Source organism: Solanum verrucosum, unplaced genomic scaffold, assembly GCF_900185275.1.
Source record: "Solanum verrucosum unplaced genomic scaffold, falcon-dt-bn FXZP01000085.1, whole genome shotgun sequence".
Taxonomy (NCBI): Eukaryota; Viridiplantae; Streptophyta; class Magnoliopsida; order Solanales; family Solanaceae; genus Solanum; species Solanum verrucosum.
The window spans coordinates 3,517,843-3,544,604 of NW_026019839.1; the positions used below are offsets into that span (position 1 = coordinate 3,517,843).

Here is a 26,762-nt window from a genome sequence, read left to right on the forward strand (position 1 = left end):
AGTATGTTGTCTGCTAGAGTGTCATGTCTCCATTAGATTCACATTGTCGATTGGGACATCTTTCACTACCTCTGTTACAAAAGCTTTGTCCTCAGTTTCAAAATATTTCCTCATTGGGATGTGAGTCATGTCAATTTGCTAAACATCATCGCATCTCATTAGGTCTAAGGGTTAATAAGAGAGTCGAGTCAACTTTTGAGTTAATTCATTTTGATGTTTAGGGACCATGTCTAGTTGTTGCTAAAATTGGGCATAAATATTGTCACTTTTGTGAATGATTTTTCTCTAATGACTTGGATATACTTTTTTTTTTTTTGAGAATGGTAAATTTTTCTTCTATTTATCCACAGGTATACTACATCAAAGTAGCCCCTCTTCCAAAAGTATTACAAACTAGACTGACTCCATCTGTGCTTTTTGTCACAAATAGTCTAAAACATCAAAAAGTTCTTCTGCCTATACTAAGACTTTCTGTATACACCAAAAATAATAAAGAGCTATACAATTCATCTTGAAATTCTGCACATTGTTCTTCTTGCCCTCAAAACATCTTTGATTCCTTTCTTTCCACACTGTCCACCATATACAAGCTGGGACAATCCTCCATCTCTCCTCCTTAATTGTAGTATTGCCAATATTGATCCAACAATTTAGGAGTTGTGCTATGTTTCTTGGTTTCACCCAAGTGATCTTTCTAAGGCAGCTGACTATTCTCCATAATTGATCTGTCCATTTGCAATGCAAAAAGAGATGGTTGACTGTCTCTTCATGTTCCTCACACAAATAGCATCTTGAGCATAGTTGGAACTTCCTCTTCTTCATATTCTCTTGTGTCAGCACTGCTTCCTTTGCTAGTAACCATGTGAAACAATTTACCTTGTATGGGATTTTAGGTCTCCATATCATCCGCCATGGCCATAGCTCCATCCTATCATTTGAATTTGATTGATTAAGATCTTTGTAAGCTGACTTGACACTGAAAACCCCTTTGCTACCAATCTTCCACACAACCTTGTCTTCTTCCCTAGTCAAATTGCTAAATTGTGCCATTGTATCATGGAAGGCCACTATGTTCCCCATCTCCCAATCATTTAGATTCCTCCTAAGATGTAAGTTCCACCCCTGTCCTGTCCACATTTCAGCCACAGTTGCATTTTGTTGAAGGCTTAGTGTATATAAGTCTGGGAATAATTATTTCAGGGTTCTTTGGGCTATCCATCTGTCCTCCCAAAATGACACCTTCATTCCATTACCCACCTGGAATCTAATTCTAGAAAGGAACAGAGGCCAAAGATTTCTTATTGATCTCCAGATACCACATCCATATGGTGTGGTTACCATCTTTGTCATCCACCTATTCTCCATTTCATATTTTGCCTTGATCACCTCTCTCCATAGCATATTCTCTCCTGTCATAAACTTCCAAAGCCATTTTAGCATTAGGCTTTTGTTTTGTTTCTTCATGCTCCTGATCCCTAGTCCCCCCTCTTTCTTATTTTTTATGACTTCTTCCTATTTGACTAGATGAAACTTCTTTTTATCTTCATTTCCCTGCTAGAAAAAACTTCTTCTCAAAGCGTCTATCCTCTGTATGACATTGTCTAGTGCTGGGAACACAGACATCATATAAGCATGTATTGCATCTAGCACACTATTAACCATGGTTAATCTACCTCCCCTAGACAGATATTGGCTCTTCCAGTTGGTAAGCTTCTTTTCGCATTTTTCTATCACTCCATTCCAGATCCCTATTGATTTGCTCTTTCCCCCCAATGGCATACCTAGGTATATGGTTGGTAGTTCCCCTACCCTACCACCCAAAACCCCTGCCAGACTCTCCACCTGAGCCACTTCATTTATGGGATAAATGAAACTCTTCCCCCAATTGATATGTAATCCAGAGACTGCTTCAAAGATGATGAATATTACTCTTAGGATCAACATTTGCTCTGTCATTGCTCACAAAAAATAAGGGTATCATCTGCATATTGCAGATATGTAATCTCCAAGCCATTTTGTGCACTGCTGTCCACCCTAAAGCCCCTTACCCAACCCTTCCTCTTTGCTGTGTGAATTAGGTTACTCAAACCTTCCATTGCTAAGATGAATAAAAAGGGTGACAGGGGGTCACCTCGTCTCAGTCCCCTTTGGGATGAAAAGAAACCACTAGGAGTTCTATTAACTAAAATAGAAAACTTGACTGTGCTTATGCAGAATTTCATTATGAAGAGCAAATCTGAAGTGTTTACTCACTTTTCTGCCTTTTATGCTAGAGTCAAAACTCAATTTGATGCCCCAACGCGCATTCTAAGGAATGATATCGCCAAAGAATATATGTCATAATTATTTCATTCTTACATGAGTTCTTACATGAGATAACATGGTATTCTCCATCAGTCTTCGTCTGTTGATACACCCTCTCAAAATGGAGCAACTGAGAGAGAGAAAAGGCATCTATTTATAGCTCGGGTACTGTTGTTCCAAAAGAAGGTTCCTAAGCAATTTTGGGCTAATGTTGTCTCTAGTGCTTGTATTCTGATCAATCGCATGTCATCAACTATGTTAGCTGGTAATATGCCTTATAGTGTTCTTTTTCCAAAAAAAATCATTGTTTTCGGTGGAACCTAAGGTGTTTGGAAGCACATGTTATGTTCGAGATGTTCGACCATTTGTTACTAAGTTGGATCCTAAGGCGTTAGAATGTGTTCTCTTGGGCTATTCTCGCCTTCGAAAGGGGTATCAATGTTAGTGTCATTCTACTGAACTTGATAATTTGATGTTAATTGATGTGGTATTTACAGAGACTACACCACCCTTTTATGCACCTCCCGTCTCTACAAGTAAGGGGGAAGGAAGATGAGTGGTTAGTCTTATCAAGTTAACAATCGGCCAATATTGTTCCTCCATCTATTAGTTTTTTTATAAAGCACCAATCGACTATTGTGCCTTCAGAACTTCTTCAATTACTCCGGCAAAACAGCCAATTGTTCAAGTTTACTGAAGGAGGCGAGAGATTAATGATACACACCCTACATCAACTCCTTCGTCATAGATCCTTCTCCACTTGATCCTTAGGAAAATCTAGACCTTCCTATTGCTCTTCGGAAAGGTACACATCAGTGTTGTTCCTCAAAAAAAAAAAAAAATCCTCAAAAAAAGGTACACATCAGTGCAAATCCACTTTTTCCATAGCTAACTTTGTTTTTTATGATCACTTATGCATTGCATCTAGTTGTTTGATTGGCTCTCTAGATTTTATCACTATCCCTAAAACATTAAAAAAAAGCCATGAATCATTCTGGATGGCATGATGCAATGCTTAAAGAGGTACATGCTTTAGATGAAAATCACACTAGGGATTTAGTGGATTTACCCAAAGGAAATAAGGCAGAAAGATGCAAGTGGGTTTTTGCAGATCCTGATGGTTCTCTCGCTAGACTTAAACCCAGACTTGTGGCTAAAGGCTATGCTGATCAGACTTATGGGTGGATTATTTCGACACTTTCTTCCTAGTAGACAAGCTCACCTATGTCCATTGTTTATTCTATTTGCTAATTCTCAGCATTGGCCTTTACATTAGTTGGATATCAAGAATGTGTTTCTTCATGATGATCTCTATGAAGAGGTTTATATGGAGCAACCACGTAGGTTTGTTGCTCAAGGGGGTATGGGAAAGTTTGTCAGTTGAGGAAATCTTTATAAGGTCTAAAGCAGAGCCCTCATTCCTAGTTTGGAAAATTTAGCGATGTAGTTCAAGAATTTGGGTTGAAAAGAGCAATTGTGATCACTTAGTATTCTACAGACAATCAACTACTGGTATTATTCTTTTAGTTATCTATGTTGATATTATTATTACAAGAGATATTGTGCAAAAACTTCTTCTCTAGAGAAGTTTTTACACGCCAAGTTTCATACCAAAACTTGGGGAAGTTGAGATACTTCTTGGGTGTAGAAGTAACAAGAAGCAAGAAGGGGATTTTCTTGTCCCAAATAAAGTATGTACTTGACCTACTTGCAGAAACTAGAAAGTTGGGAGCTAAGCCTTGTGGCACACCACTGGTTCCTCATGTACATCTTGCTAAGGATGATGTTGAACTATTTGATGATCCAGAATGATACAAAAGGTTATTAGGAGACTGAACTACCTCACTTGACCCGTCCAGATATTGCCTATGCAATCAGTATTATCAGTCAATTCATGTATGTACCAATAGTCAAACACTGAGCAGCCTTGTAACAAATCTTGTGCTGTTTGAAAGAGCTCCTGGCCTTGGCATATTGTATAGAGATTATGAGCATACTTGTGTTGAGTGTTTTGCAAATGCTAATTGGGCTGGATCAAGAATTGATAAACGATCTACTACTGGCTATTGTGTATTTATAGGTATAAATCTGGTATCTTGGAGGAGTAAGAAACAAAATGGAGCATCTAGATCTAATGCAGAATCTGAGTATAGAACTATGGCTCAATCCACATGTGATGGATACATCATCTTTTAGCTGCGGTTGGTTTGAAGCCTTCTTCTCCAACAAAACTTTGGTGTGCTAATCAGGTTGCTTAGAACATTGCCTTAAATCCAGTAAGCCATGAACAGACAAATCATATCGAGGTTGATTGTCACTTTATCCGTGAGAAGATTCTAGAGGACATGATTTCCACCAGCTATGTGAAGACGGGAGGAATTGGGTGATATATTTACAAAGGCTTTAAATAGAAATCAGGTGGAATATCTTTGTAACAAATTGAGCATGATTAATATCTATGCTCCAACTTGAGGGGGAGTGTTGCATACACATGTCTACATATAGTATACATAACAAAATCATAGGTAGAGATATTTAGAACTTTTTCTGATTTTTTTCCTTAGACAGATTTACTTGTACACCTACAAATAGCTGTTGTTCTTGGAATAATACAACAAAATTGGTCCATTTTCTTTGTATTTTACAAGAACTAAGAAGCAATTTAGAAAAAGTATCATGTTATATGCTCCCTTTATTCTGCTCATGGCAGCACACTGTCAACCTCATCAAAGAAAAAAAAAAGGCAGCTTGCTATCAAAGCATGTGCTATCAGTCAGACGGAATGCATACATAGAAACTAGTATCGTAATTGGAAACTTACTGCAAGTATCACTCTCCCACATGCAGAAAAGGATTCACCAGCAATATCAATCTCAACTATTGTTTCAGCCCCAACAGCAGGTTGAGAAACACAGGCCAAAAAATGGCGAACAACCAACTCATACACTCTCTGCACAGAACAAATGTCAGTAGTAGAAAAGAAATCCAGCATCGGTGAAAGGGGAAGTCATAGAGCAACTCCTTCTATATAAGTTGCCACCAACTAAGAATAGTGTCAGATCCAGTACTAACATGGTGATCCTGGCTCCATCTGGTTTCGCCAGCAGAAAATTTAGTTGGATGAATAGGTGGATGGGCTTTGTCATCATGCCCACCTCCACTAGGGTTTCTCCACAGTCCTGATTGAGGGTCTAGCAGGCGCTGCGCATATATGCCCCATACAGGATGACCTTCTTGTTCTTGCACCATTGTCTGTTGACACAAAGTAATCAACTGAGTACTTTCATAATGATACCTAAAATAGTGAACTCTAAGAATCAACAGACTCATTTGAAACAGTTCAGAGAATTTATGTAGAATCAGCATTCTGGTCACGTGAATATCACACTTAAGCAGCACCAGCATTCTGGTTAACTGACACAACTGAATTCCACGTTTTAGTTGTTGCTGAAGTTTCTCTGCTCAATTTTTATCAGTGATTTAATGTTAAGACTAATAACAGCAATTTCCTAGCTTTTTCCTGAATTTGCTGAGCTATCTTATTCTGCCCTCTGCTACAGCATGTATACAGGCAATAAGGTCATTCAGCTTGACTAAGCTGGTAAGTGTTTTGGATATACTTCTCCTAATATGTTACAGGTTGCTTGTATTTGTATGAGTTATTAAGCTTAAGAGTTAAGAGCATAAGTACTAGTACTGACCAGTTCTAATCTTTGGGGTTGAATGTCTTGAAAAACAATAGTATGATGGAAAATAATTGTTTTGATTTTCAAAAGAAAAATGTTTAGTTATAAACAGTATTGTTTTTTGATCTGGAAAAAAAAGTCATTTCTCAGCACAATCCAGAAAAAATTACTCTCACAACAAAATCTGAACACTTCCCAATACAAAATTTAATGCAGAATCAAACAGAAGGAAACTGTTTTCTAATCCAAACTCATATTGAATTTGCTTATGGCTTCTTTTTTTGTTTTTCTTTTGATAACTGAGAAATCATTGTGGGTCATTGGTGCACATTTCGACACTCGATAGATAATGTGTCCACCTCTCTACCTTTCTCCACTTAAATACAAAGCTTTTGTTCGTGACAGGGTTCTAAGCCGTGTTGTGCACCTACTCACACATCACAAGTTGCATTGTTACCACTAACAAAAGCCCTGTGGCTAAATTGTTTTTGGATTTGAGAGGAGTTGAAATATAATATAATTAAACAATTACTCCCTCTGTCCCAATTGGACAATTTATATGACTTACTTTCCTTTTTAGTTACTCCCAAAAAGAATTGACACATTTCTATTAAGTAACAATTTAACTTTAAAATGTCCATTTTACCCTTAATAAAATTATTTATAGCCACACAAATTTCTATCATTCATTTTAGAAACAAGTTTTAGAAGTCTTCATTTCTTTCTTAAACTCTGTGCCGAGTCAAATTACCTCACAAAAAATTGGGCGGAGGGAGTACAATTAAACTCTCTAACAGCTTAAGCTTTTAAAAATGATATGGTCACACAATTCAATGCAGTAACAGAGCAGGCAAGACCCAGGGTTCAAATCTTAGCGTCACCTAAAAATCAAAACAATATATTCCACGTGTTCAGCCCATAAAAAAGAATTAGGCACACGTGTGAGGATGTGTGTTGAGACATGATAGAATTAAATGAATAAAGTATGCTCTCTTTAACAGCTTAAACTTCAAAACGAGATGGTCACACAATCCAATAGAGCCTGCCACAGTCCATAGTGGGCCCTTCTCCTAAAACTGACAGCTGGGTGACATTTTATTTTAATTTTCTCCGCCTTTTGCTGAACCCACGTGGCAACCCCTTACATCCGCTGACTCTTTCACAAAAATGTTCTCCAGCCTTGTATTATCCACTGGTCCAAAACCCTCCACCTTTCTCTTCACTTTTTCTGTTCTGACGGTGACCAGCGCCTCCACCCATTATCAGAATCATATACACATAACCTTTGTTGGTCACCTCTATCTCTCTCAGACCTCTCTTTCCGTCTCCTTGCACCTTAATACAAGCCTAGTGAAGGTGATTTTCGAGAGTTGTCTCCTCTGTCTCAATGAATCCACCCGAACTGGTCACCGATCTGCTTGAACATCTTGTGCAGCCACATGCTCAGTGGGAGCCCTAAGATTCTGAACCATACCCAGTCCCTCTGTATCTCCGCTGGCCAGCATCCCGTGGTTGGTTGGGCTAACCATTCAAGCCTTAGCTTCATTTTTTTCCAGATCCATTCTCCAGTTTGGACATGTTCAGCAACTTTTCATGAAGGGAAGCCGAAGAGGAATTGGCCATAGTTCATTGCATAAATACTAATTCCAGAAGCAATCTTCCAATTATTGCATACCCACCACCTCACATTGTTTGGGGTTGGCATCTCATGTGTTGGATTCTGAAACTTGCGACATACATCTGCTTAGAAGATCCTTCTCTGATGTTGATGTGCCTCTTGTTGATTTGTTGTTTTTTTTTTTGAGAAAGGTAACATGCCTCTGTTGATTTGTAAATATCTAAGTATGATCAGATATGATTTTGTAGGATTTAAATTGATCTTATAAAATCATATCTGATATGATATGGAATAGGTTAGGATATTAGATCAATAAAACCACCCCTTGATCCTCAAATCTGCCAGAATCAAGGGATTTGATTGCTAGTTAGTTTAGTTTTCTATACTATAAATTTGTATCTCTATGGATGAATAAAATTGTACAACTTTGGTACCAAAACTTACAGCCTCTAATGATTCTTATGTTATCATTGTTTGTCTGTAGCTGTGTTCTGTTATTTGAGCATACCTCTTTGAAGGATGAAGTCAACTGGGTTATGGGTGGAATCTCCTTTGTTTTCTCTGGTTCTAGATGAACCTTGCCACTTTGTGTGCTATGTCCCCCTCGCCCTGCCCCACCCCACCCCACCCCCCACCCCCCTCCTTTATATGTACTCACCGATGTAATAATGACTGATTTGCTTTGTCCTTGAATAACAATAAAGCTTATGTTTCTTCCTGTTTTTGCTGTAGTTGAGAGTGCAGAAGAATTCAGAGAAATGGTCCTTCATTTTCCATCTCTATCCAACCCAACTGAATGTTTACGGCATCATATTATTTGCATACCGCATGTAGCAAAAAAATAGATTTTATCCACCAGAATAAAGTTTCAGTATATTCGATAGTTATTCCTTTACAAACAACAAACTGTGACTAATAATCAAAATCTTAAAAAATACTAAAAACCTATAAAATTATTAACCAAACCAAAGAGCAGTTTGGATCAGCCAGTTCGATTTTTTAAAGTGAATAATGGGATCAAGAGAAGAAGAAGAAACCTACGCTTCAATAACATCAGTAGAAGTACATTTCCTATCACGCTTCCACCAGCATATCTCTGGTAAAACTTCCTCTTTCCCATTAATGCTGACACACATTGATTGTACACCTTGTAAGGAATTAGTTTGACTCATACAGCAACAGCATACTGTATATTTTGGAGTTTATGCGGGAAGTTGGTTTATTGGACATAATAGTGCATCATTGCATGTGTATAAAGTGAAATGGGGCAATGGCAGTGATGCATTTTCATAAGTTATCTTCCATTCACATATTTATCATAATGATTTAACCAGTGGCACAGGCGCATAGCTTGAAGAACACTACATACAACATGACTTATCCTTAGCTTATCAAAAAAGAAATAGCAAACTCACACGCAAGTCGGTCTTCTCCGAGAAGCTATCAGTTTCTGTGCGAGGATAGCTGATAAAACCATTTTGATATAAATCTTCTGCCACCTATCAAAAACTCGAAAAGGAATAGAGGAAGTTAATCAGGTAAGCGTGTTCTGAAATAAAACATATGCATCAGCAATAGTAAAGTGCATGCCGAATCAATGAGGCAAATAATGTCATAATCCTGACCACCAGAACAATCAATCTCTGACCTAGAAAAAGGATACTGGAATAAGATATGCAACAATAAACCTATCGCGGTTCATGTGACTCACTGATGTAACGTGGCACGCAAGAGCTTGGAGGCTTCATTCTCAACACTAAAAGTTTAGAGTGCTTCAACAGGTCTTAGAAACCAAGAATCAGGCCGAGGAAGGGGACAACAGAGCAAAATAGAAGGTGCAGGATTTCTGAATCTGAGCTGATCCCAAACACGAACACAGAGCAATCAATGGCCTTTGTGATCACGGATCTCATTGAAAACGCGGAAGCCAGTGTCAGTGGTAAAGGTGTGATCGAGGATGAGACTAATAGCTGTCAAATTGTGGTATCTCCGCTCTTCTCTAATTTTAGGCCTAGTTTAAGGGTAATTAAGTAACTGTTAGTAAATTAGCCCTGGTTTAAATAGAACATTAATTCATTATTTTACTCAGATTTCTGATGACTGTAAGCCTAAATGGTGAAGATTGGTTATGCCCTTGGATGATCCAAACTTGGTGTGGCACTTGAAAGAGGATTTCATTCCTTATAGAGGGTTCCTATAACTTTAGGTGCTTGTTGATTCCAACTTAGGAGGTAATTGTGATTCATTTCAATAATTTCCTATTTTATTGACTCAATTGTGTCGAGCTTCTTTTTATCTCCATTTTCTATTATCCTATCTTCTATCCATGCTCTTGTGATTTTAGGTTACATCACTCACTTTGCATTCTGGCCTCCCACAAGAAGTTATATTAGATGCGACAACGACAAAGGAAGTAGACATTTTTTCAAACTACTAATGCCTTACTAACACCAACCAATCTGAGACACAAGAAGTAACACAGAAAATAACAAAGGAAATCAAATTTAGTCAACAAGCACGTATTCATCCGAGTCCCTTGAAGTTGGGCAGGTTGGGCTAGAAATACATTCGTTAATTGGTCAATTTGGCACAACAACCCAAAAAAATGCATCCAAAAGCTTCAAAACAGCCCACTTTGGCACATAAGTATACATTGACAAGAAGTTGAAAATGAAATTTTATTTAATTTTTTATGAATATTTCTCATTATACACTTCCACTTTTGGTAATTAAATACGATGGTACTAAAAACAAACAAATCAATGGAAAAATGATTTGATTTCAGAAGGTTTGGCTATGACCCATAGTTTAGTCAAAGTGACGTCACCCATCTTGATCTAAGTAAAATTGGGTAATGTTAGGTTATAAATCATTTAATGGCTCAAGCTATTTTGATCCCCCTCAACTCGCCCCTTTGACGCCCCTAGTAAATGTGATTGCAAAGTTCTGATGCACTAGAAATTATGCATACAAGTATTACACATTTTGAAATTGGTAACATTTTATTCACAACATCACTAAAACAATGCAAGCCTATTTTACAGATTACAAGAGCCCTAGCATATCTACCAAACATCTTGTCTGTACACCCCTCAGTAGAATGGTGTAGCAAAAAGGAAGAATAGGCATCTCATTGAGACTGCTTGCACTCTTCTCATTGAATCCCTTGTTCCGCTGCCTTTTTGGGGTGATGCAATCCTTGCATCTTGTTATTTAATTGATAGAGTGTCCTCATCTTCTATTCAGAATCAGGTTCTACGTTCTATATTGTTTCCTCACTCACATCTCTACTCTATCCCCCCTCGTGTCTTTGAGAGCACATGCTTTGTTCATAACTTAGCCCCAGGTAAAGATAAATTAGCTCCTCGTGCTCTCAAATGTGGCTGTCTTGGTTTCTCTTGAGTTCAAAAAGGGTATCGTTGCTATTCACCTGATCTTTGTCAATACCTTATGTTCGCCAATGTCAAATTCTTTGAATCTCAACCTTACTATTCATCTTCTGATCATTCCTGATATATCTAAGGTCTTACCTAAACCGACTTTTGAGAAATCTAGTTACTTCTACATCTTCCGTCGTAGTGCCACGACTCCTGACTTATCATCGTCGTCCGCGTCTAGCACTAGTCCTAGATGAACCATGTCATACATTAGACCCTTCTACTACGGACTTAACTACTCCTAGCCAACCGATTGCACTTCAAAAAGGTATTTGATCCACTCAAAATGTTAACCCACATTATACTTTCTTGAGTAATCATCGTCTATCATTGCCCCATTATGCCTTTGTATCATTTTTGTCCTTTATTTCCATTCCTAAGACTACATGTGAAGCACTTTCTCATTCTGGTTGGAGGCAGGCTATAATGGATAAGATGTCTGATTTACATACGAGTGGTACTTGGGAGCTTGTCTACCTTCTTGCAGGAAAATCTATTATTTGTTGTCATTGGGTTGATGCAGTCAAAATTAGTCCAGACAGTCAGGTTGATCGACTTGAAGGCTCGCGTTGTTGCCAAAGGGTATACTCAGATATATGGGCTAGATTATAGTGACATTTTCGCTCCCATGGCTAAAATAGCATTTGTCCGTCTTTTTCTATCTACGGTTGTCGTTTGTCATTGGCCTCTTCATCAGTTGGACATGAAGAATGTTTTTCTGCATGGTGATCTTGAGGAAGAAGTCTATATGGAGCAACCACCTAGTTTTGTTGCTCAGGGGGAGTCTAGTACCCTTGTATGTCGATTGTGTAGGTCACTCTATGGAGCCTGGTTTGGGAAGTTCAGCACAATAATTCAGGAGTTTGGCATGACTTGTAGTGGAGCTCATCAAACTATGTTATATCGGCATTCTGCACCAAATTTGTGTATTTTCGTTGGTTGTTTACGTTGATGATATCATAGTCACCGGCAATGATCAAGATGGTATCACGAATTTAAAGCAACATCTCTTTCAACATTTCCAAACTAAAAACCTCAATAGACTAAAGTATTTTCTTAGTATTGAGGTTGCTCAATCTAGATCGGATATTGTTATTTCTCAACGCAAGTATGCCTTTAGACATTCTTGAAGAAACAAGAATGACGTGATGTAGACCCATTGACACTCTTATGGATTCAAATGTTAAACTCTTTCTGGGATAGGGGGAGCCACTCAATAATCCTTAAAGGTATAGATGGCTCACAATGACTAGACCTGACATTTCTTTTTCTATGAGTATTGTACGTCAGTTTATGACTTCCCCTTGTGATAGTCACTTGGATGCAGTTGTTCGTATCTGCCGATATATAAAGTCAGCTCCGGATAAAGGACTACTCTTCGAGGATCAAGGCCATGACCATATCAATGGATATACAGATGTTGATTGGGCAGGATCACCCTCTAATAGACATTTTACATTCAGATATTGTGTTTTAGTAGGAGGTAATTTAGTATCGTGGAAAAAGAAGAACCAGAGTGTTGTTGCTCGATCTAGTGCAGAAGCAAAATATCTAGCAACGGTTGTAGCAACTTGTGAGCTAGAATGGATCAAATAGTTGAAAAGAGAACTAAAATTTGGAGAAATCGGTCAGATGGAACTTGTGTGTGATAATCAAGCGGCCCTTCATATCGCATCAAATCAAGTGTTACATGAGAGGACTAAGCACATTGAGATTGATTGTCACTTTGTTAGAGAAAAGGTACTTTCAGGAGATATTATTACAAAATTTGTGAAGTCAAGTGATCAACTTGCAGATATCTTCTCCAAGTCCCTTACCGGTCCTCGTATTAATTACATTTGTAATAAGCTAGGTACATATGATTTGTATGCACCAACTTGAGGGGGGGTGTTAGAATGGGTATAGGTATATACAATCCTACTTAGAATAGGAATAAGAATTGTATGTAGTATCCTACTTGGTAAAGGATTGTATTATAATGTCTATAAATAGGGTCTCTGTACACAATTCAATAATATTTTTCTCCTACATTTCTCAAATGATCCATGTAAACTTTATACCTTAGTTTACCTAAATTAACGAGTTCAATTTTACAAAGAAACCAAAGAGGTAAATAAACGAAAAGGAAAAACTTGCAATATTTTCATAACAAGGAAACTAAAAATAAATAAACATAAGGAAAAGAGACATTCCAATGAAAAACTTTTGAGTAATACTAACCTTCATTGTCTGCTCGGAACTCATACGGAAGTATCTGGATGCACGCTTTTCAAGCTCAATTGTACTTAAAGGATGAGGGGGGTATTTGAGTTTCTCTTGCTGTTTAACCTTGGTAACCTTTCCAAAACAACATAATTAAGTGAGCTTTGCAGCCTCAAATTTCTACTCTATAATTAGGCTTAGATGAGAATTGGCTTTTTGGAGCTCACTGTTGCAATGGGTTCCTGGATGCACATCTCATAAATCGTTACTCCACATGTGTAATCAAACAGATGACCACGCCTGCCAAGTCAAAATCATTATAGGTACCTTGACCTGCTATTTCAGAAATAATTTTATGATGGAACCAAGTGCAACATTACATCCAGTTAAAGGTAGCAGTGCCTTCATCCGAGTTGTGAGTACAGTTGATTGTCCAAAATTCTTCAGGTTCATGTGCTTGTATCTCCCAATACCGCTCCACAACAAAGCCAAGTGTAGGGAACTGCAGCAAAAACATATGGAGTACGATGAAAACTTTTACACCTCAGACTGTAAAATAAATTCACTTTTTGAAAATGCAATATATTTGTTACCTGGCAGGGACCGTAGCTTAAGACAATATTTCTATCATCTGTAGCAAAATCAAGGACAAATGCACCCCTCAGAAGCATTGTCTGAAATCTTGTGAAAGAAGCTCCAATACGAAGATCTATCTCCTGCAAATTCAAATCGCAAAATACAGCAAGGAACCAAATCAGGCCATTCTATCATACTTGACCAAAAGGCTCCACCTATCAAAATATAATGGTTAGTACTTATTTTATTATTTAAGAATGTTGCTGCAGTTTAATTGCCACAGGAACATGAAGGTCAAACTTTACTTGCTTGTCTCAGATCTAAAGAGGTTTTTCACTGTCTTAAAATAAGAATGACTTGAGCAACGGGACTCACTTGCCGAACATCTACAGCATCAGAAAATAACTGATTTGGCTGAACAAGGGTCTGCACTGATTGGTGAATTTCCCTGGTGATCTCAAAAGTATTTTTCAGAAAGTACAAATGACAATTCGTGAGTGGCACATAAAAACTTAGTATGGAACAGAAGATGTCAACTAGCTGGCAGAACCTGTCAATTAAGGCAGAGAACCGAGCTCTCCACACATTAAGGTTATGATTCGCTTGTCTACATACATCCAACACTTCAAATGCAATATTTTCTCCTTCTCGATCACAATCGAGCCATAATACAATCCACTGACAACTTCTGGCTTCTGCCTCCAGTGTCCTTTTGATATCCAACTTATCCTACAAATTACCAGAAATATTTTAGGCCATATTTTCATATGCTTTTACAAATGATGTCTCAATTTCAATCACATCAACGTTGTGATATACCAAAAGAGAAAATTGTATTTGGTTTTCACTTTACAAAACAACAACATTGTAATCCCACATCTGGGTTCCGGGGAGGGTGGTGTGTACGCAGCCTTGCCCATACCTGGTGAAGGTAGAGAGGCAGTTTCCAATAGACCCCGGCCCAAGTTCACTTAACAAAACAGAAAAAGGAAAAACACAAATACAACAATATTTGACAGGAATACAAAAAAGAAAAAAAAAAATGGTTATCTTGAAGCATTTTATATTGGCGGTACGTAACTTGAGTCTAGAACTTCTGTTTGGGAGGAGGGGGAAGCACATTTGGAAGGTTACGCCATTGTGTATATTTGGAGAGACGAGCTAGATGGATACTTGACAAGTAGAAAGTGGAAGATTAGGAGTTTTTCCATCTTATTTGAACTTTTAGTGTAAAGAATATATGGTATAGATAGTTGGATGTGCTATTGGAAGCTTTAACACAGAACAAGATTGTAATCTTTTATAGGCCAATTAGTCTAATTGGGAGTGTTTACATGATTGCAGCCAAAGTACTAGCACAAAGGCACAAGGGTGTAATGGGCAAACCTGTTTCCAATCATCAAAATGCTTTCATTAAGGACAGGCAGATCACAACGCTGCTCTAATTGCCAATAAAGTTTTGGATTGGAGAATGAAAAGTAAGAAACCTGGCATCCTACGCAAACTGCCAAAACAATTGGGAGAATTGGGCAAAAAAGATTTAGCTCTTCACAACAAATGCTTACTCATAAAATGGTTATGGAGGTACACTCAAGTGGATCAAACTCTATGGAAGGAAATAATCAAGGCAAAACATGGAGTCTAAAATCATTGGTGCTCCAAGCTGTCCAGATCCCCTCATGGTTAAGGCCTATGGAAGAGTATATGCAAGCTTAAAGATGAGTTCTTTCAAAACACTAAGTTGGCAACATGTAATGGTATACAAATCAGGTTTTGGAAGTGTTAGAATAATAATAGGTATATACAATCCGACTTAGAATAGGAATAGGAATAGGAATAGGAATAGGAAAAGTATATAGTGTCCTACTTAGAAAAGGATTGTATTGTAGTGTCCTAGTTGGAAAAGGTGTCTATTGTAATGTCTATAAATATGGTTGAAATAATGTAGAGACAACAATTCAATAATATTCTTCTCCATTATTTGTCACATGGTATCAGAGTCTCTACGATTTTGGTAGAGAATAAAAAAACTTCCGCTGTCGGAGGGTGGCTATTATCCATATATGCCGCCCGACTGGCCAATGATTATGTTAACAAAAGTGACACCAATGATATATGCATGAACCCCATATTCAAGGGAAGAAAACTCAGCCAGACAGGTCACCGTGCATCTATTTGTGATGACTTCCTAAGGTTGTTTTGTGTCAACCCTATATCCGTCGTATTTTTGTAGAGCCGTGCCATCTTTCCTGTGACTACTTTTTTTCATATTTAATTTATGTAGCACCATGCCATCTTTTCGATGACTACTTTCTCACATCTAATTTGTGTGGCACCGTGCCATCCTTCCGGTGACTACTTTTTTTTGCATATCTGATTTGTGTAGCACCGTGCATCCCTCCGGACTACTTTTCACATTTAATTTGCATAGTACCGTGGATTTTTCCAAACTACTTTCTCATATCTGAGTTGCATAGCACCGTGTGTCTTTTTGGTGACTCCTCAGATTTGATTTGCATAGTTCCATTCGTCTTTCTGGTGACTCCTCAAAGCTGATTTGCGTAGGGTTGTGCCATCATTCCGACCTTATCCATATTATTTCTCTTTTTTAGGGTTGTGCCATCATTCCGACCCTACCCATATTATTTCTCTTTTTTCAATAGGATCGTCCCATCAATCCGATCTTTCCTATATAATTTCTAATTTCCAGTTGGGTCGTGCCATCATTCCGACCCTACCCATATAATATTATTTGTTAGATTGTGACTACTTTTAGCCATCAAATATACTCCGGCGTATGAGCATGTTCAGACCAATTTTTCAGTGACTTTCTTGTTTAATATTGACTCGTCTATTGATCACAACACGATGTACATACTTTATACTAGATTTTGAGCACTTTTCGGCGACCGTTGCATTGTGAAGAAGTTAACATGGAGCAACCACATAATTTTGTTGTAACAAGCTAGATATATATGATTTGTATGTACTAGCTTGAGGAGGAGAGTTAGAATAATAATAGGTATATACAATCCTACTTAGAATACAAGTAGGAATAGGAAAAGTATTTAGTGTCCTACTTAGAAAATGGTTGTATTGTAGTGTCCTAGTTGAAAAAGTGTCTATTGTAGTGTCTATAAATATGGTCTATGTAATAATGTAGAGACAACAATTCAATAATATTCTTCTCCTATATTTCTCATAGGAAGAATAGGTGGCTGGACAATATCATTCTGATGGAGAAATTCCCAAGTCTATTTCAAGTAACACATGAACCAAATTCTTCCATCTCTCATAATAGGGCAGACAACACCTGGAATGTACTATTCAAAAGGAACCTACAAGAATGGGAAATCAAAGAAGTGGTCAACTTGTTTTTTAGGCTAGAAGGCAGGGTGATAAATGTCCAGAAGCAGACAAGTTAAGGTGGGGCACTGACAAGGATGGTAAATACTCAGTGAAAGCAGGCTATGCAAACTCATATTGATAACTGACCATGGAAGTTGATATGGAAGACTATGCTCCCAACAAAGATCATATGCTTCAGTTACTCTTCATGAAGCTTGCCTCACTCAAGACAACCTTAAGAAAAGAAAATTTCAGATTGCCAATAAATATTACATGTGCCAACAGAACCTTGACTCCAACAACCATCAATTTTTACATTGTACAGTCGCTGACTTGTGGAGTATGTTTTTGTCTATATTTGGTATTAATTGGGTGATGCCACATAGCATCAAAGAGGCCTTTGAATGCTACTATAACTGAAGAGTTAGTAAGGCCATCAAGCCAATCTGGAAGATGATACCTGCTAGTATCTTTTGGTGTGTATGGTCAAAAAGGAACAGCAGATGTTTTGAAGGTTTATCAACCCCAAATCGCTCTCTTAAGGCTAGGTGTATTTTTTTATTTTTTTTTTATAACCGAGAAATCCGTCTGTGACCCGCCTTTTGGACCAATCACAGCCTTCTAAGGCTAGGTGTATTTTGTATCTATATAGTTGGCATAATCTTTCACCCATAGATTCTCCTGAGAACTTTTTGAACTTTGTTAGCTCCCTGGTACTAGTTTAGTCTTTTTTGTAATTGAGCTAATGAAGTTTTGTCAATTTCCTAACTTTTGTACTATTCTGCACCTTCTTGATGCCAGCAATGAAATTTCTTACTACTTCATCCCAAAAAAAAAAGATAAGTATTGAAAACACCCTAAACTTAGCATGAATTATTACTCCTCCACTATTGACAGCCTTAAAAACACCCCTCTACTTGACTAAGTAATTTAAAAACACCCCACTTATGCCACATGTCATCCACCCAAGCATATATGTGGAATTTTCTACTTATGTGGCACACTCATAGATACACAATCTGTATATATTTATCAATACAACACCTAGGTTGTGCTGAAACCATATTTACAAGTAAAAAAGAACAAATTCTTCATCAGCCTAACAAAAATCAAGGGTGTCTATCATTGAAGCAGTATCTTCTATGCATCTCTAGTTAGCCCAAAAACAGAAAGTCTAAAGCAGTTCAACTTAATCCTTTGAACTGAACTACTAATGTCTTCATTGGAATTTCTCTCTTTCCAGATTGTCACCAAATGCAAGCTGGGGCAATACTCCAGCTATCTCTATGTGTCAATCTTGTACCTGCTTCTTCCCAGCACAGCAAGGCCTCAATAATCTTTCTTGGCATTGCCCAAACAATACCTCAGAGGCTAATGAAGATCTTCCATAGGATTTGTGATCCTACTATTTAGGAATAGATGTTGGCTGATTGTCTCAGTTTCTTCACCACACATGTAGAACTTTGAGCAAAGGTTGAAATTTCTTTTGCTAAGGTTGTCATGTGTCAACACCTCTTCCCAAGCTAACAACCATTTGAAACATGCTACTCTATAAGGTGTTTTAACTTTCCATATGTTCTTCCAAGGCCAGTTGTCCATCAGTTGAAGGTCTCTATTGAGAAGCTTATAAGCTAAACTAACTTTGAAGCATCCTCTACTGTCCATTTTCCACCAAAGTCTATCAGGATCTTCCTTTGTGCCTTTGAATTGTTCCAGAGTTCTGAACAACTCAACTATGTATCCACTTCCCAATCATTCAGGTTTCTTCTAAACCGGAAGTTCCATCCCTGTGTTGACCATGCTCCTTCTACTGTTTTCTCTTGTTGTAGATCTAGGCAATAGATGTTTGGAAAGAGATTTTCAAACAAGAATTAGAAAGTCATTTAGTCTCCCAAAAAGATGTTCTGCAAACATAACTACCCTGATAGAGGTGTGAACCTTCATCAGAGGCCAAAGTATTCTTATGGATCTCCATAAGCTCACTCCATGAGGGGAGTTTACTTCCTTTGTTATCCACTTGTTATCCTCACCATATTAGCTCTTATTATGTCCACTCAGTAAGCTTGAGGTTCCTGAGAATAACTCCACAACCATTTCAATTTGAGTGCTTTACTCTGCCATTTTAAATTCCCGATGCCCAACCCACCCTGTTTCTTCCCATGCATCACCTTGCACCATTTGACTTAATGTAATCCTTTTTTCTCCTTGTTCCCATTCCACAAAAAATCCCTCCTAATCTTACCAATCCTCTGTATAACCCCATCTAGAATGGAGAATAAAGACATCATATATATTGATAGAGCATCAAGCACTGAACTAATAAGAGTGGCCATGTCCCCCCCCCCCCCAAGATAAGTATTGAGCCTTCCACCCTGTCTGTTTCTTTTCACACTTCTCAATTATTGGATCCCAAATTCCCTTAGAATTTGATTTGGCTCCTAGAGGCATTCCTAGGTATGTAGTAGGCAGTGAACCTACATCTCCTCCCAAGACATGAGACAAAAGCTCCATATTAGCAATGTGTTAATAGGATACAAATTACTTTTTTACCAGTTGATGTGTAGCCCTGGCATGCCCTCAAATAGAACCAAAATAGTCCTAAGTACTCTGAGTTGACTCTCTTCAACATCAAAGAAAATTAATGTGTCATCAGCATATTGGAGGTGTGTGGCTTCCCAGTTAGACTCTAAATTATTGGCCATTTCAAATCCTGAAAGTCTTATGGATGCTTTAGTGTTCAATATCTAACAATGTTAGAACAAGTCTAGGGTGGAATTGAATAATGACCTCTAAACATCATCCAGGCAGGATAGTTCTTCACCTCTACTACAATTACTTTGGAAGTTGTGTTAATGCAAGGCTATAAACTTGTAGCTTACTTCAATGAGAAACTTAATAATTAAGCTTGAACTATTCCACGTGTGATAGGAAGTTGTATTCAAATGAGGCCTACCTAATTGGCAATACTAATTTTGGCCCAAGGAGTTTGTAGTTAGAACCGTTCATGAATCTTTAAGACATCTTAAGAGCCAAGGTAAGGTAAGCAAAAGGCGCTAATTGGGTAGAATTTATTGAAACTGGCGTTTTGGAAGGCAAGAGGCGACAAAAAAAATGAGGGCCCACTTCACGGAGGCGAGAAGTGCAGTGCTCATCTTTTTGAAGTGAAGTGTCAATTAATACAAATTATTACAACAACAACATCCCCAATGAAATCCCACTAAGTGGGGTCTGGGGAGGGTAGAGTGTAAGCAGACCTAACCACTACCTTGTGGAGATAGATAGGCTGTTTCTGAAAGACCCTCAGCTCAAGTACATCAAACTCAAGTACAAGAAGAAGGTTTGGAGATGCTTATGCTAGGTGTGGAAAACCAGAGAAATTTGGAAGGTTTCAGAAATTTGATGGTTTCTTATTTAGGATGGAAAGTTGTGTGTATCTATGTCTTCTTGAAAGGAATTGTTTGCGAGAGGAGCAATTGTGGTAGATGATAGGGAATTTTGGGTTCCCAGGACTTTAGACATTTTGGAAAAAAACATATCTGTTGGCCTAAGATGAGAGGTGATGGTGAAAAAGTGTGGTCAATGTGTAGAACGTAAACAAGCTAAGTCTAGGTTGTTCCCCAGACATTATATACACCTACTTATTCTTTTTTTTTTAAATGGTAAGTAGTAATTATATTAAAATCAGAAATTTGGCACTTAGTGCCAGAGAATTACAAAAATATATATATGTACAAAACAAAAAGAAAAGGCTTCGCTTATATAGATCCTACTCCATAGTGAGTCTATAAAGTCAAGCATGTCAAATTCATCTTTCACATCCAGTAAATTAAACCAAATACCACAAGTATACTTTAATTTCTTTACAGCCTCTGTTTTGTCTTCAAAGCATCAAGCATTTCTATTTTTTCTTTTTTTTAACAGGTAACATTCTTGTGTATTAATAACAAACTACACAAAGGGTGTGTAGTCCCCCATATTTACATCCAGATGAGCAAAAAAATAAGCTCCTAGTCCTTTATCTTCTCATAAGGAATCTAGTACATCAAAAATTGATTCTAAGTCTTCCATTAATCTATGTTTACACAACAACAAAAAAAAGCCCTAAAGATTTCATCTTTAGTTTCTGCTACAAATGGCTTTGTCTTCAAAATAAACTTGGTTAGTTTCTAACCACACAGTCCACCAAATGCAAGCTGGGACAATTTTCAATCGGCATTTCAATACCTCATATACTCTTCGCGGCATAGTCCAGCTAATGCAACCTCAAGTTAATAAAAATCTTCCACGACTGGTCAATCCATCTGCAGTGAAGAAAGAGATGAGAGATTGTCTCTACTTCCTTACTACAAAGAAAACACCTTGAGCAAAGATTTAAACCTCTCCTCGTGAGTTTATCTAGTGTGAGTACAACATCTCTAGCTAGCAACCAAGAGAAGCATGTAACTTTGTGGGGATCTTAACCCTCCAGATCATCTTCCAAGGCCAAGTCCCACTCTGATTGTTTGAGATTGTGAATACAATGTATGCTGCTTTCACTGTAAATTTGTTCAGCATATTCCTTAACCATATCAAGCAATCTACCTCAGTTGATGTTCCTTTGAACTATTCTAAAGTTTCAAAAAAACTTGCTAGTCTTTCCTTCCATATTATTACCCAACATATACGAGTTGGGCACTATATTCCACCATCTTCACTGATCTGCACATCCCCCAAACCTGCCGGCTCAACAGTAGATCCTTCATTGTAAACAGCATGATAAAATAGACTATGAATAGGTTTCAAAACAACAATCAGGTCTGTCTTGCAATTGAACATTGTTGAACAAGGTGGTTGGTACTTTCCTCATCACTATTGCGCATGAAGCATCGACTACAAATTAATACACCTCTCCTCTAAAGGTTGTTTTGTGAGAGGCAAGCATCAAGTGTGGTTAACCACATGAAACAACTAACTTTACAGAGGGCTTTAGACTTCCATATTCATCTCCAAAGTCAGCTAGTAGTGTTGAACCCCTCACTGTTGAGAATCTTATAACAAATGTTCACAGAGGAAACTCTCCTCCAGTCCATTTGAGTGTATAAGACCCCTCATCATTCAAGACCACCCTCTCCAAATCATTCAAAAGTGTATCTATTCTAGGAATATCCCATTGAAACAATTTCTAAGAAAATTAAGACACCAGTTACTTCTAATCCAGCAATGTGAAACCAACTACCAGTATTTAAGGTGAAGGCATAAAGGTTCTGAAACGAAGACATTGGTGGAGTAAGTCCTATCCATTCATCTAGCCAGAACCTTGTATCTCTTCCATTACCAACCTTTATCCTTGTGTAACAACAAAACCCTCTTTTGCTTTTGATTAGCTCCCTATGCTTTAAGGCCTATTGTTGTTGGAGCTAACATATCTTTTGTAACTTTGCATCTTCTTGATGCCAACTATACAAAACCTTACTTCATCACACCAAAAAAAGGGCCACAAGCTAGATATATGCTTCCATGGACACAAAACCATGGGAAGCATTTACTAGGCTAGAGAACCAAGAAGATTGTGCTCCATAATTTACTAGAAACAACTGTTCTCCATAGGTCCCCCCCCCCCCTTTTTCTTTTTAATCTCCACAACCATTTTATTAATAAGCTATCGTTATGCAAATTCAAGTACTTGACACCAAGCCTACATCTTTTTTTTATCTATTGTCACCTTGTCCCATTAAACCAAGTGAAAAGCCCTCATTTCTTTGTTGTCACCCCATAAAAAATTCCATCTGAACCTGTCCGAATTCATTCTCACACTAGCTGGCATTGGGAACAATGACATAAGGAATGTAGGGAGGGAGTCAAGAACCCTGTTTATATAAACTACCCTGCCCCCAAGAGATAGATATTGTCTTTTCCAAATAGCCAATTTATTTTAACATTCTTCCATTTTCTCCACACCGGTTTAGACTTGTACCTAGCACCCAATGGCATACCAAGATATTTTGTGGGTAGTTCTCCAAGTTGGCAACCCAAGACATTATCCCAAATCATGTATGTTATGCACTTCATTAACAGCAGAGATAGAGCTTTTACTTGGGTTTGTCTTTAAGCCAAAGATCATTTCAAGTAATAACAGAATTATCCTGATATGCCTCAATTGTGATCCGCAGCACCACATAGAACGAGTGGATCATCAGCATACTATATGTGAGTGATTTCCACTCCTGAGTAGCCATATGTCCAAAGCAAAAAACATTGATCCAATGAAAAAAGAGCTTATTTTATGCATTCAATTCTTGCAAACAAATCTAGGGCTTCTTCTTTGCAATCTTTTTACTCCCTCTGATAATGCTATTCCATACCTATTTTGAAGCAATGTCCAAATTCATCAGTGAGCATTGCAACTGAATTTGTTTCACGACGGAGACAAAATCTATCCATGGGAGTGCTAGGACCTCCTACAAATTCTTGGTGGCATGGCTTGACATTTTTACGGATTTTGTGTTTCAATTACTAAGGACTAGTAGAGGTAGAGAATGTATTTGTATTGTGGTTGACAGATTCTTAAAGATGACACACTTTAATCCTTTCCACAAGAGTGATGATGCTACACATGTTGCTTCTTTATTTGTTGAGCATCTACATAAATTGCATGTAGTTTCCTAGTTATTTCGGATTTGTTATTTTCCAACTCAGGTCACCCTCAAACCTAGGTGGTCAATAGGACTTCGGGAAAATATGTTAAAGGTTAGGGGTAAAAGGAAGTATGCTTCTTGGAAGGAACATCTGTCTTTAATTGAATTTGCTTACAATAGGACTTTACACTCTTCTATTGCCATATCTCATTTTGAAGTAGGAAACTACAACTCTCCGTGACATTATTGACATATGTGGCTGAAGTCTCTTACATAAAAGACAAATCCTACCTTCTCTATTCTTGTTTTTCACATGGTATCAAAGCTAAAGGGAGAGTTTATCAAATTTTGAATTTTGCTTTCCATTTTCCATTAATATAAAATAATACACCAATACGACATGATTGATGCAGTTTTAATACAGGCACGACTTCAGTAATACATCGAAGCAAATGACCTTTCAGAAATTGATTAAGTTCAGATCAACTTTACCATATTCTGCAAATTGAATCATTTACATTGAAAAGCCTCCGTTTGCAATCACATTAGCAATTGGATTGGATTCTCGCGCATACAGGAAGTTCAATATCTTATTCAACAAGTGACCAAATTACCAGGAAACAAATATTCGGCAGGAGATAAACTTAAGGTAAATAGGATAAAGAGGTACCTCAGGGACAAACTTCCGAACAGGCGCATTATAGAGGTCGAGCGGGTCACACGAGTGCCATTTCCGGTAACGCTCGTCAAACTCAAGCTCCATGAGATGGCCCGTGACGGATGTGAACAGCATCTGGCAAGGCTGGTTCCGAATGGTGTAGTTGAACTCAAAGATTTTGTTGTACCTGGAACGTCCGTCTCTTACTCTCATGCCACCTGGTTGGTTCTTCGATAGTATCCCCGACACTGCCTTGGCCACCGACGGCTTTTCAGCCACATTTAGTACCCTTATCACCCGTCCTCCGCCTCCGGCCATTTTCCCGACAAAATGGTTTCTGGAATGCCCCTTTCTTCTATCGTCGCTGCTTAATATAATTTCCCGCCTTAGAGCCGTGCACACTGCATCCAAAGCATTTTGTATCCAGTACTTTTTAAAAATTTATTTGCACCCTATTCTCTTACCATTTACCCCCTTAACCTAATCATTTATTTGTATAAAAAAAAAAGTTGCAAAATAGCTGATTTTGTGAGGGGCATAATAGGAATCAAAATTCAAATACGTAAACATTTAATAACTTTATCCTTCGAGGCTTAGATATATGGAACAAATTATCTAGTGAAATTGAATATGAGATATCATAGTTTTCAAACCATCTTATTAACGACTCGGCCATGTCATTGGGTGCTCTCTTGACTGAAAATTAAAGGGTTGTGAATTAAAAAAAACTCCTCCTTAGTCAACTGTCTGAATGGGAAAGTTGATTTGCCTACAAATTTTTGTTATATATAATAACAAAATATCAAGAGTAAAAGTAAAGATGACAAGAAATTTCATACTAGTTCTGATCACCAATGTGGTGTCTTGTCTAGTTCTCTTGGGGTTTAAGGGTTCTCTTAAGAGTTCTTTGTAGACTGTACAACAATTTTGATTCTTAACTTCTTACAGACTTTGTTTTCTAGACACAACATCTACTTGTATAACTCGAATTATTTCTTCTTTCTTTTTTTCTTACAATTGCAGACAGAGAGTACAGTGTTTTATAAAAGATTAAATAAATATAGTACATCAATTTAAGTAAAGTGCGCCGATTTCTCCTAATTCTAAAGCTAGTTTATATGGTCTAGCTCTTTGCTATTGCAAAAAAAAATCTAAGGATACGTTTTTCAATGAAGGATTTGTAATGATTTCTTGATTGAGGATGATTGTATTACCATATCCATGTCACATATGTTCATGTGTGCAATAATTCCATCCCATCTGTGATTAGATCTTATTGCAACTTTCTTCTTCTAGCGTGGTGCTTCCTTTCTCGTAAATCTAGACTTGATGATTTTCTTCCCCTAATCTTGGCATGCATATTTCTTGTTTGAATAAGACAAATTTCCTTCTTGATTGTATCCATCTATCTTTGTGATTTACTTGTTTGTTTGCGGTATGCGATCTTTTGTTGTCTTGATTAATCCCATAGATTGATCCTCCAAATATTTATTATTTGCTATGATTTATTTCGTTTTTTCTTTATGCTGTCATTTTTGTATTTCTTCTCCTGTGAAGATTTATTTTACTTAAGGCTCATTAATCAAAATCATATGGGGCTAACATTGAGATGTATAAACAATTCTATATACATAGGGATGGCAATGGGGCGGGGTGGATTTAAGGTTATGCAGGGTGGGTTTAAGGTTTTGCGAGATGGGTAGGATGTGGGGCGGGTTGAAGTGGGTTTTTTAAAAATTAATGTGGGCGGGAGCAGGACGGATTGCGAGTATATGTGATTTTATGTGGATTCAAACTTAATTTTAACTTCTTACATGTTATAAGAGTGATAGAGTGTTATTTATTAAGATAATTTTTGTAAAACTACTAAAATATTCAAGAAAATAATGAAAATTGTTCAATAAAAATAATATATTCTCTTACATGTTTCCCAATTGGCATCTAAAAAGTAAAATTTTAAGTCACTATTCTGTTAAATTAATACAACTTAATGAAAATATGAATTTGTGTTTATGAATTTTATTTTTAGTATCAAACTTAATTAGAAAAATAAAATATTTTTAAAAAATTTATGCAGGGCGAGGTGGGGCGGTTGAAATAAAAAATGTTGTTATGCGGAGCGGGATGAATTAAATTTTTTGCAGATCAAGCTCAACTACCGCCCCGCACCGCCCCATTGTCATCCCTACATATATATGTTTTGTAGTAACTCAACTCGTAATGTTTACATTTTAGCGTCTCGTTTTAGAATTCAAGACTGTGTACAAGTTAGTGTAACCATTTGACACTTGTTTAAGGGTTTAGGTTAGGATTTGAGAG

The 26,762-nt window shown here is 37.5% G+C and overlaps 1 protein-coding gene across 2 annotated transcripts in view; it reads right to left on the reverse strand.

Annotated features, from left to right (window-relative positions):
• LOC125815516 (DNA topoisomerase 3-alpha) overlaps positions 1-24,832 on the reverse strand; it is a 52,485-nt gene extending 27,653 nt beyond the window's left edge. Inside the window, exons 1-10 of one of the 2 annotated variants that reach the window (XM_049495006.1) lie at positions 24,456-24,832; positions 14,374-14,552; positions 14,199-14,271; positions 13,841-13,963; positions 13,628-13,749; positions 13,475-13,547; positions 13,266-13,382; positions 9,024-9,107; positions 5,377-5,556; positions 5,126-5,254 (exon numbers count right to left, since the gene is read on the reverse strand). In XM_049495006.1, coding sequence (XP_049350963.1) covers positions 5,126-5,254; positions 5,377-5,556; positions 9,024-9,107; positions 13,266-13,382; positions 13,475-13,547; positions 13,628-13,749; positions 13,841-13,963; positions 14,199-14,271; positions 14,374-14,552; positions 24,456-24,761 — 1,386 coding nt within the window. In that variant the 5' untranslated portion in view covers positions 24,762-24,832. The remainder of the gene's footprint in view (positions 1-5,125; positions 5,255-5,376; positions 5,557-9,023; positions 9,108-13,265; positions 13,383-13,474; positions 13,548-13,627; positions 13,750-13,840; positions 13,964-14,198; positions 14,272-14,373; positions 14,553-24,455) is intronic. The other variant, XM_049495014.1, reaches the window with a different exon arrangement.
• Positions 24,833-26,762: the final 1,930 nt, after the last annotated feature.